The sequence below is a fragment of the Misgurnus anguillicaudatus genome, chromosome 24 (genome assembly GCF_027580225.2).
Source record: "Misgurnus anguillicaudatus chromosome 24, ASM2758022v2, whole genome shotgun sequence".
NCBI classification, from domain to species: Eukaryota; Metazoa; Chordata; class Actinopteri; order Cypriniformes; family Cobitidae; genus Misgurnus; species Misgurnus anguillicaudatus.
The window spans coordinates 16087319-16100083 of record NC_073360.2 but is presented as its reverse complement, the minus strand read 5'-3'; the positions used below and the strand labels follow the sequence as shown (position 1 = coordinate 16100083).

General features: G+C 37.4%; 1 protein-coding gene across 2 annotated transcripts in view; it reads left to right on the top strand.

The window, feature by feature from the left end:
• Window positions 1-12765, top strand: part of tyw1 (tRNA-yW synthesizing protein 1 homolog (S. cerevisiae)) — an 89653-nt gene that overhangs the window by 52253 nt on the left and 24635 nt on the right. For both annotated transcript variants that reach the window (XM_073863049.1, XM_073863048.1), the window contains exon 14: window positions 6286-6396. In XM_073863049.1, the coding sequence (XP_073719150.1) occupies window positions 6286-6396 (111 nt within the window). The remainder of the gene's footprint in view (window positions 1-6285; window positions 6397-12765) is intronic.

The window sequence follows — 12765 nt, the reverse complement described above, 5'->3', positions numbered from 1 at the left end:
AGATTGCCGTAAAAACTTGTCTTTGGCAGGAAAGCGCTTCCTCTAAATTGACAAAATAAGTCGTCAATGTAGGGGGAAATAGTTAATTCGTAGGATCTTCTAGAGAATTTTGTAACTGACACCTGCTTTGTCACCATTACTTGTCTAGATTGGGACAGTTTTCAAAATTTTACCATGTGTTCACACCAAATTTGCGTCTATTGCGTCTAGTTTGCCGCTTGAACATTTTGAGTTTACTCGCTTCATTCATGCATGAAATTCTATTCATCGAGACATTCTTGCGGAAATTCGCGTCATGGGAGGGGCTTCTGCGACTCTGCTTGCTTCCTGTAATCATGTCACTACTAGAGCCAAGCTCCTGATTGGTTAACGTGGCGTGTTTTTCTGCCAAAGTTTGAATTTTTCAACTTGCGCGTTTGCCGCGACAACGCTCAATTCTGTAATTCTGTAAGGCGTAATCGCATCTACCGCGCCGCGCTGAACGCCTCATTTGCACCGCAAGACCTCCAAAGGCACGTCAACGCGTCTTCACATTGACTTAACATTGAAATCACGCTTGACGCCTCTGCCACGGCTGGTGTGGCCGCAGCATTAGTATCCACATTATTTTAAGCATGGTTTATTCGTTTTTATCCTTCACATCGGGAGAATTTAAGTGCGATCATGCATTTGTTTCAGACTTCTGTTTGTCAGAGATAAATAAAACAAGTTTTAAAATGAAACATCACTTCCTCATTTATTTAGCTTTAGAATGCATTCTGCATTTCAATTCGTTCTCAGATATTGCCTCAGACATTTTGTATGAAGCAACTTTGTGTTCCTTCATTAATTTTGAGTTAAAAGTATATTTTGATATAGACTACGCAACCAGTTTTTTTAATGTCTAGCTTTGACCTATTCTGGCTAATGGCATGAGGCACTTTGCATAAATAAAAATAATGCATAAATAATGCATGCATTCATACATGTTCTGTAAAGCTTTCTGGAAAGTTCCCATAGGATAAATTTGTCTTAATACGTGTTCCCATGCATCTTTATCCTCAACCTATTGCTCTAAGACAAGTTATCTTGTTATTCCCAAATCTCTGTTTCCTTTTTTTAACTTTTTTCCCCTTCTGCAAAATACAAGTAAATAGCACTACTCTCGACAAACCTGCATTATAAACTTAGCTTTGGTGGTCAATCTTTAATTCATTTAGGGTTATTAGTAGATTCTTCTAAAGTGCACCATCATGGAGAAATGTTCTTGGTAAAGCTTAATGACCTTGAAAATGAGCTTTGCCATTAAAGCAGGTGCAAGCAATGCATAATTACAATAAATCTGCCTCGGACGCACTTGCAAAATTGTTTTGACTCTATTTAAACCCCAACTTAGTGTGGAATTGAATGAATGTGTGTTCAGAGCAACTCTTGAGAGCCTCACAGTCACAAAGCTGGGAAACTAGTTGTTATTATAACAATAGAAAATATAAACACGTTTAGTTATATTGCTTATTATATGTTGGACCTTGACTTTGCAAATTACAGAGTTTTATAATTGCGTGGCCATATTTTTAAAGAGCCCTTGTTAAGTTGTTAAAAAAAATGTATTTGGTGTAATAATTAGCATGGTTTATGGTTCATAAAACACATTATTTCCCACACAACGTACATTATTGTTGCTCCTCTATGCTCCGCCTTTCTAAAATGCGTCAATTTGTACAAAGCTCATCATTCTGAAAAACGTGGCTTACTTTTCTTCCCCGCGATGGAAAACCACCACAGGTGTATCAATGCCATCAAAATTACTATTTTGTTTGTTTGTTTGTTAATCACGAAGTACAAACTAGGTTTCTGTGTGTATTCAAAGTGCCGCCGTGATTGGTTGAGCGGATTTATTGCATTCTGAAGAGAAGGAGGACTGGCGTTTGTCGTGTTTTGGAAAAAAGGGAGAAAAGATGACAGAATAACAGGGTGGATATCAGATTTTGCATAAAATTAAGAATTTACTTTTTAATACTGACCTGATACAATCCTTATTTTGCCAGTAACTAATAAAAAAGGCGTTTATTGCATTTTGGAACCAAACTCTTCAAATATTGTCTGATACTAATTAGGGTTGGGCAAAAAAATTTTTTTTTCGATTAATCGTTTTTTTATGTGGTTCATTCAAAATCGATTCACAAAGGCCATGAATCCATTTTTTTATGAAATAACCTGATCCTGTTTGATCAAGGAATGCGACTGTTCTGCCTTTTTTAAGCATTCATTTTTCATCTTGCATAAAAATTGTATTGTATTTAACATAATTGTATGCTTTGAAAATTAGAGATGGGTTCTGTTTTAATGTACCCAAGTGTACCCAAAATAAAAGAGTTTAATATACAGGTTTGTGGCTATTAATTAATTTTTATTAATTACCCACTTGTAAACGTATGTTCACTGTTCTTTTTTAAATAAATATAGTATTTGTATTAAATCTAAATTCATTGAGTTGAATCGAGAAGCAAGTAAAAAAAAACACGACCCGAGAGAGTCGGAATCGTAAATCGAACCGAATCGAAATTGAATCTATTTGATAGCTTGTGAATCGACATCAAATCAATCTGGAACATCTGAATCGATACGCAGCCCTAATACTAATAAATTCACACGTGTCACTCTGATGCCAATGGATTCACACGCTTTGATGCTAATGGATTCTTGCAGAGGAAAAAGATTATAATACAAATAAAAGGAAAAAAATCACCGTTTTGTGGTTCAGTGGAAAGACTCAATAGGAGATACTGTATTTGACACTTTGCATCTTGTCTTTAACACATCACACACCATGTTTCATCTTAATGTACCGTTTTGGCCATTTGCTTCCCAACAGAGCAGGAAAATATAATGGTGTTTTGAGTAAGAATAAGGATGCATTTAAATGCGCTCGCTTCACGGTATAAGTGCCTTTTATTACATGTGATTGTGTGTAATGGCCACATTATGTACATAGATGACATTTTTCCAGCTACGTGAATAAACTGCAGTGTAAGTAGCAAGTGGCAACATTTTTTCATGATTGAAGACTATGCATCTCCAAGGTGGGAAAATAAATCATTCCCCAAGTATGATAATGTTTAAGTGCCATTTTAGACATTTAGAAATGTTTTATTGAACAAGTTGCAATAATTTCAGCTTACACAGCACACGTTGATTGTAAGGAAGCAGGTTTACCAAGTTTATGTGTGTGGTTATGTAGATTTTGATGTGTGACTGGGACTTATTTCACATTCAGACACCTATACAATTTTTATTTATTTTGAGCATAAAAATATTTTTCGAAAGACGTATCTTTCCAATATAGTCAGTGCTTAATTTCTACAAATGAATTATTTACCCCAACCCCGTACTGTCAAAACCCCACTCTGCAGTTCACGACTTTGGTTCGGTTGTTAAGACCAAGCGGTTTATGTGCACAAGCGGTCCTGCTCTTTTAAGACCTTTCACAGAGCTGAAAATACCATGCACCGTGGTGAATAGAGGTCAGGCAAAAAGTCACACAGTTTTTTATAGCTTCGCACTGCCATTCTGCTGGATTTCCATCCGTCCCCTGCTGATGAATTAAAGCAAACTCTCTTCTCTGCCTTCCTTGGTTTTTAGCATGGCATCATGGGATTGCTGGGCTTTCCTAGTTGGTTTGTTGAAAGGATGGGCGATACATTGTTCCTATAGCCCAGTTGGTGGAGCACTGCGTCAGCAGCACAAAGGTCATGGGTTTGATTCCAAGGGAACAAATATTAATAAAATGTATAGCTTGAATGCACTGTAGGTTGCTTTGGATAAATGTATAATGCATGTTTACAGTATATGAATTTTATTGCTGTTTATTTGCCCATTTTGCTTCTGAACTTCCACTTTTGCGTTTGACAACTTAAAGTGAACTGCAGTAAAGGCATAGGTTATACTGTCAGCACTTCCTTTATTCACACATATAGCTGTCACAACGTTGGCATGTTGTTGGTTGCATGTGTCTGTTCTCCCCCGCTGTCTGCCTGCTGACCTGGATGGGTGAAGCGTTGACAGGATGCTCCTCTAAATACCCTCACCTTCCTTCACATCACTCCAATTAGCCATTGCTCCAGTTCACATACATGAGCACAGATCCATCCTGATCTCCCCCAGCTGTAAGGTTTTTTATTGGCTACCTTTCACATCTGATAGTTAGCATGGATCGTGCACATTGCTGAAAGTGCTGACATCTGTCCTTAGACAGCCACCAGCCATCACTGCAAAGACACATGGCCTGTAGGGACGGACATGGTTATTTTAAGGAAAGTGACACGTACCTGTACCGAACATTGGATTGACAAGGTGCAATACTGTGTATTGGAGGGACGAGTGTCCATTATCACTCGGTGTTGTGTGAGATCTCCCTCGCGGTGTGAGGGTTTTGTGAGTAATGATGTAGGCTGGTGTGATACCTTCTCTAAGACCCCAGGGTAAACGCCGTAGGCTAAGTTTTGGAGCAACGAGCTTATTAAAAAGTCCTCTCTCTCTTTTCTCAGTGCTCACCCTGACTCTCTTGTCGCCAGTGATATAATTAAGCATCGTCAGCAAGATTACATTGACGCAATGGCTAGAAATGCAATGTTGCACTGGACTCTGAACAGGTTTTTGTTGGTCTTCTGTTGGCAAGCGCACTATGTCTTTAAGGATGTTTAGTAGAAAACGTTTTTTACGTAGCACTTTTGAAAATTTTACGTACACGTGACAAGGCTTTCAAAAAATCAACATTTACACAGATCCACGAAGATGATGCTTTATTATTAAAAATATGCACTATTATGCATGTCAGGCCAGTAGATGGCGATGTTACATTGTAAAGAAACACTACGCGCCTGCGCACATATATCTTTTACATACAAATATCTTCTATAGAGCCATAAATACAAACAATCAAGACTGCAAAAGCATTGAACAGTTTTGTTTAGAGGTACACTGAGGTAGGTTTATTATTACAAGTGACTATACAGCGCCAAAATTTTGTCAACTTTGTCAGAGAATTGTTATTAAACTCATTGTTTAAAACTAAATTAACACATGCACATGACGTAACCGTTATCACAGATTTGCATTTACGTGTTTACAAGTAAACAGGGGCCCTGTCCCAAATGGCACACTCCGAACTTGTGGACCTCCTCAGAGTCCACACTTTGGTTACATCATGTAGTGCAGACCTTAGGGACCCTTGACGCGTGTCCAACAGGGCGCACCAGAGTTGTATTTTGGGACAGACTCAAGCGTCAGGCCGGAAATAGGTAGAGAAGTTCCCCATCAGTGTGAACTCCTCCCTTCCGTCGTCCGATTGGTCTGATTTCTCTTTCGCAATTGTTAAGTTTTGAAATTAAACAAAGCTGTGTCGCATGATGTGATTTTGCAAGTTTTAGCATCTCCCGCTGATTGATGGGTGGGGGGGGTTTCTGGGGGAAGTGCCCATATAAAGAAGTGATGCGTATAGAAACCCCTGAAACGTCAGCTGGACCTGTAATCGAAAAAAAACTTTCCGAAACTTGTAGGAACCCTGGCGAAGTGCATTCAGCACAGAAATACTCTGTAATACGCCCAAATGCTTTTTTAACACTTTGCCACAACTCTATAACTGTGTTAATAAATCAGAATGCTTGAAATACCATTGAACAACCCCTTTAAGACTCCTATTTTCCATACCTTTACAATCTCATATATGTAGACAACAAGTATTAACATTTTTTAAATTTATTTTTATTTTCATTTCATAAAAATGATATTATATCAGCCATTCTGCTCTTTAGATTTTAGCATAATTCCAGCTTTTATATGTTGATGCCCTTTTGGGTAATCTGATCAATCACCTATGGATAATTATTCAGTAACATTTTTTACTGTTATTTAATACTTTTTATTTGAAATGGCATATTTTTGCAATCTCATTTCTGACTTTCCGACTCGCAGAATGAAAAGTAAAACAGTGAAAAACTGTCTGACAGGCCAAGTTAGTATTTCACTAGGAGAGTGATAGATTCTGCACATACAAAATGAAAAACAAAAAAACAGAAAGGTGTTGGTTTAAAGGGTATGAGGGCAGCTTTATGATTACTGCAGGGTCTAGCTGAACTCTGGAACAACAGCACCATAACTCAGAAAACTTAAGTTTCAACCCACAGTTGCCAGCTATATTTCCTCCTTCATTAAATACCTTGTTGCACTCACAAATCCATCAGATTAAAGTAAAATGTGTTGCTAAATGAGATTAAATACCCTTGACACTGTGTTTTTTCTCTCCAGCAACAACGAACGGTGTACAGACTGACCCTGGTTAAGGCCTGGAATGTGGATGAACTTAAAGCCTACGCTGATCTCATTGCCCTCGGCCAACCAGACTTCATCGAGGTCAAGGTACGCATCCTGCTAATTTACATTACCATCCTGCTAATTTCGATCATCAGAGTTAATGTCGATCTGTTGACCCTTTTAAGTTTAATAGGTGTGAAGCTTTGTTAAGCTGTTGCTAAAATCCCACACATTTTCCCCTAATCCTTTTGCGGAAAGCCAAGGTCTTTAAATTGATTCTGTGTTCTAATGCATTCACTCGATGGATCCTCAGAGGACAGATTTTTAGCTTGGATAAGATTAACTTACTTAACCAGATAAATCTGTGGTTTTAGGAGAAGCTGCTAAATGAAATGCTGAAACGGTGTCGGTTCAATTAAATGTTAAACTTCGAATATCTACTTGTAATCGACTGATCTAGTCTCTTTTATAATTTTTGTTAATCACACTATTACAGTCAATATAATATGCTATTTTTAATAAGGTAAATCATGGGTGTAAATTTCATCTAACAGTGGAGTGTCAATAAACAAAAAATTTGAAGGGAACACAAATAATACAGCAAAATGTTTACTTGTAAGGATATGTGTACACAAAGAAAGAAGCCTAATATTCCTCTTCAATACCATTTATTTATTGCAATGTTTTTTTAAGTTTTAGTAAATGGGAAAAGCAGGCACTGGATCAAACAACTGTGAGGCAAAGGAAGGGGACTCATATTGTTTCTAAAATTAAAGCAACACCAAAGAGTTTTTTTTAACCTTAAAATAACGTTTCCAAAAAAGTTTCAGTCGTTCATCAACTCGAAACAGGCTCGATTTGCAGCCCTCTATCGGCCAAAACCGCACTAAAGAATTTTCCAACCGTCGGGTCTCGGGCCTGTAGTTCGAGTGAAAACTACAAAAACTTGCTTTACGGCAGACCTACAATCCAATCAGAGCCAGCTATGCTGCAGTATTTACGATAGTGGTAATGGACAATTCCGCTTCCAACCTGTAGGGGGAGCAAAGAGCAAAAACCCTTTAAGGGCTCGTTATAGTTGTGCGTAGGTCCGACGGCATAGGTTCCGCGTCGGTTTTCATTTATACTTTTGCGTCGTCATCTGCGTCGAAGTGCAAACACACGCAGGCCGCTGGTAGGCAGTAACCACGCGTGTAACCACAGTAGCAGCGCAAACGTCAAAGAAGAAGAAGCTTAGCAAGTTAACCCACAAACGAAGAAGAAACAGCAACTTGTTGTGTATAATTTGAGAAGACCAGCAGTGATGGAAGTAAATAAACAACGACTTTTGATGCAGTTTGAGTTAAATCACTCCTCAACTTGGCTCATCTTTGTTTCACCGTCACAAACAGAACTACCTATGACACAGTTTTTTTTACCTGACAGGAGGGGTTTTGGTGGGCCAATCACAGCGCTTGCAGTTCGCGTAGCTCCGATGCGCTGTAAAAATTTTCGCGAGGTGCACGTCAGGCTACGCACAGGCTATGGATAGCCCGTAGCTACTGTGTAGAACTTATGCACGACTATAAATCGGCCTTTAGTGTTGCTTTAAAACAATTTTTTTCTTTCCCGTTGGCATTTGTATTGTTTTACTACTTACACAATTATTTAAAGTATATATGTTTGTATTATTTGTAATAGACGTGGTTTTTAATGATAACTTTAGGGGGGACAACCTTCAGATGGGGGGACCTGTACCGCCTCTGAAACAACACATTTTTTATAAGCGTCCATCTGTTTGTTTGATCAGTGGCAAATGATGAAGTGTTTGGGAAATGAATAATTATTAAAAATAATAATATATAATACATATTACACATAATAACATATAAAACTCATATGCATATATGTCAACATGTATCTATATATTTTATACATAGCCAGAATGCAATTTAGGCTTTATCCTAAAGTCTTTTCTTTACCCATGGTTGGCCCCCTGTCTAATTTATTTAACCTACTCTTAAGATTAATATAATTGACTAAACTGTTTAAATCTCTTCTCATAATGATTTTTTATTTACCTTAATGCATCCTAGATCTATTTAGTTTATTGTGATTTAATTGTAAACTGTGCATTGATCACCATTTCACACCACTGCACAAATATTCCTTTGAGAATGAGCTCTAATATACATAAAAAGCCTTTTCAATACTGTATATTTGAGATAAGTGTTAGTGCTGTAGAGTTAACATAGTGGCTCTGTTGTAAATGTAAATGTAAAATTTTGTGATCCGATCCCAGCTGGTGAGCAATTATAATAAGTGTAAACTGGATTCAAATCGTTTTATATCCAAATACTGTAATCGCATATGAAGTGTGCACTGGACCAATTGAGCAGTGCTGACTTTATTTTGGTAACCGTCAAAATGAACAAAAAGCTTTGTCTTAAATTTTGCTTTTGTAAGGAAATTCAAAAGTTTAGTGTCACTTGACTGAAGTGTTTCTTAAAAGCCTTTTGATCTGACCATATGTCTAAATGTAAAAAAATAGGGTAGTTAGTAAATCCATTAGTTAAATTGAACTAATAATTAGCAATATAGACAGTTTCAGCAGTAACAACATAAACAAACGGCTTTTGTGGAACAAACGTAACTTCCGGTAAACTTCGCTAAGAATCAATATCCTTTTAGAAATCCTTTTAGAGTAGTTTATTTCTTATAACAAGCAAAATAAACAACACGTAGATTACCTTAGTTCAAATCATAGCTAAAGCGTATAAAAAACTACACTTAGTTAACGTTACTGTGTAAAATGTGTACTATATAAAGTATGCAATCTTAAATACAGTTCGGCTGCCAAACCTCCCATCAAAAAGCGTTATACCACGGGTCTGTTGAATGCTGTATCTGATTGGTTAAAAAATGTTCCGTGGGTATGCATTATTTTTTGATAACCGCACACTTAACTTGTCAAATGTCTTAAAAATAGGCACCAGAGCAATGTCTGTGGTAACCGTGGAATAACTGACTTCGGTCCTTTGAATTATTTGAAAATAATGCATTACCACCTTGAGTGTGCATTATTTTCTTATAATTCAATGGCCCGTTGCAATTATTCCTTAAGTAATCAATGATCGGCATCTTTCCTCGTCTTTAGGAAACCAAAACATTTGTTATTTTCAACTAGATATTTGTTCAAGAGTTCAGTTAAGTAACTAGTCAGACCATTAAACAAACACCGCACGTGCATCTGATGAAACCGTCTCTGCATATATAAATATTTGTTATTGATAGTTTATACAAGTACAATTGTTCATTAACGGTTATAAACTTTTAAATTGAAAATGTATTTGTAAATGCTAAAATTAACATGAACTAAGATTAATAAATGCAGTAGAAGTATTGTTCATTGTTAGTTTATGTTAGCTATTGTTAATAAATACAACTGTTACTGAAATGAGTAATGTGGAGAAAAATATAATTATGCCAATGTAATTTATTTCATTACAAAACATTTTTAAATGACTTGGGCCAAACAATGAAAGGCAGCCAACATGAGCCCAGAATAAAGAATAGACCCTAGACTTTTGAATGGTAGTGTATATTTGGGAGCAACAAATGCAGCTATTTTGGGTTTTTTACATTCATTCAGGTATTTCTTCCCTGTTAAACTCCCAAATGGCTCTGTTAATATAAATCCTAAACCTGCTGTAATCTCATTACGACTCAACAGCCAGTCATGTGATCTTTTGAGCACCTGCCCTGTAGGGAGCCCACCTCACTGAATTCACATTTAAAGCAGAAGCACTCCAAAGTAAAGCCGACATCAACTATGACATCCTGTTGCCTAGCAACAATAATCACCCGCTTTGATAGACCGCAGAAGGCGAGGATTTACACCGCCTTCTGCGGGATAAAATAAAGGCCATGGAAATGTGTAAAATGAAATCACAGAAATTACCCAAACAGAGCTGGTCTGTCTTAAACTCTAGACCTGATTTCTGAACCTGTTCAACGGTTTATCAGCCCTGCTCAAAATTGCAAATTGTCTCTTACCTTCTTGACACCTGTCCGTTAACACTAAGGGTGTATTCTCATGCAAACTTGAAATGTTTGTTTTATCAGTCGACCACATCCAAGAGAGATGTTAAGATGATTTGCAGAAACCGTTTTCCTAATGGTGTCACTCTGCTGTTTAATGATTGCAATGGGCCAAGCTGGTACTCGTATAACCCCACTAAAAGTGCCATACTGTTTTTAATCTTTTGGTCACAGCCCACTGCAAACATAATCAATCAGTCATTTCTGCTTTCTTCCCCTTATTTTTTAGAGGAATGATAAAACACAAAATAAACTTACAGTAAGGCACTTGCAATATAAATATTTTAAGCCAGGCAATAAATCCTATTGTACCATTTAAGTACAGGTATGTATACGTTTGGTACCAACAACATGTACCTCTCAGGTACTAATATGAACCCTTTAGCTGTACTTTTTGAATCGGCAGACAAACAAACATTGTGTAATTCATGTCAGACAATGAAAACCAGTACAGTCTAAATTTCTATGTATATACCCAGGACTCAGCATTTTCACTGGCCACAATTTTGTTGCTGGTAAAATAAGGTGCGTTCCATTCGACAGGGTCCCTACGGAGTGTTCACTGCTCCCTACTCCCTGAGCACGGTATATCAGTTGAAGTGGACTTCACGGACAATAACCGCTCATTTGGAACGGCCTGCAAACATCATCAAAGAAAGTCAACGACGGGGTCGGGCAGATTGATATAACAAAAATATATATAGGACTACATTCATATTTTAATTTTTATTTACTATCACATTTAAAATATGTACACTATACAATAAAAAAACATTGAGTACTACGTAATGAAAACCGTATGTTTATTATACACTTAAATTGACTATTGCTGCTATTACTTGACTATTAACAGACTTGTAGCCCTGCTTTTACTGTCATGCAAATATGAAAGAAAACTTTTATTTGGTTAACTATGTGTATATATGTGTTTTTAAACGATTGCCATATAATTGCATAGTCGGGTCTGACCGTTCCGACTGGTGATCACGTGATGGGCGCAATGACAGTTGGGTGATTATCGCTCTCCACTTCCTGTGAAGTGATGTATCGATGTTCCCTGTTTCCCTATGCCGTGCGCAGTGCCCTTCGAACTGAACATGTTCGCTCCCTTCGGATTGGAATATCACTTAAGATGGCGCAATACCCTGTGAAGTCCACTTCGCAGTCCACTTACGGTCGAATAGAACGCACCTATACATTTTATATGATTAAACTTGACTTTGGCATCCTAAAATGACTTTAATTCAAGCTAATTTACTTGGTTTAGCTAAATTAAATACATAATGAATTTCAAATGCAGTCTGACCACCCAAAATAAAGACATCATTTATATACCAGGTATATCAGTATAGATCAGTGGTTCTCAAACTGGGGGCCGCGAGATGGTATCAGGGGGGGCCCCAGTTTTATGACATTTTATAAAATACATTAATTTATCATGAATTCTGTGTAATTAAACTTAAAACAAAAATAAGGCTACTAACCAACAGCACTACTTTGTTTAACTTAATATGTTTTGTTTAATTAAAATGTTAAATTTTAGAGCAGTATTTTGTTATACATTTTCTTTGGGGGGGCCGCGAAAGAAATGCACCGTACATAAGGGGAAAAAGTTTGAGAACCACTGGTATAGATCATATCATATATTTAGGTGCATGAAAAACATGCTAGTAAGGCATAAATAGATTAACTTTGAATGAATATAGGGATTAAAAGTGGAGCAGGGGTGTAGAAGATTAACTTAAAAGATAAACACAAAACCCCTTTGTAACCACTTTAAATATTTATTAACAACAGCAGTAAATACTGTCAAGAAATGTACATAAATTTGACTGTTTATGCAGATTGTATTTTATAAGCTTGATCATGGTTTATGTTAAAAGTGATTTAAGACTTTTAATGACAAATGTCACGAGGGCATTATTGTTGCCCAAAGTAGCGTACATTTAAATGATGCCCAAACCTCTCAGCTGGCGGGTTTCCTTTGATTTCATGTGCATTCAGGTATGCGCTGAATTTCTCTCCGCTCTTGCCCTGTGAGTGTGCACGCAATTTATGTCTCTTCGATCAATTCCATGCATTTGTTTTATCTTTCCCGAAGTATGTTTGCGCTCAGACTGCGTCCTTTTGTGCATTCGCAAATCCATCAGCTCTCGCGCACTTTTTTGGAAGGTGGCGTTTGGTCCGCAACGCTCCGCTGATCGCGCCCGCGTCTCAACAAACGGTCTCTGTGCGTTGCGCTGGGTGCAGAGTGCTCATGGGAGTTGTAGTTTCCCAGTGTCGCATTGCGCATTGTTTATCATTTCGCATAAATTTAAGAAAACCACAATTAAAAAATTATATTCAACCTGCCAAAGTTGCTAGTGGGATTGGCTGTCTTACCCGCCACAGCCG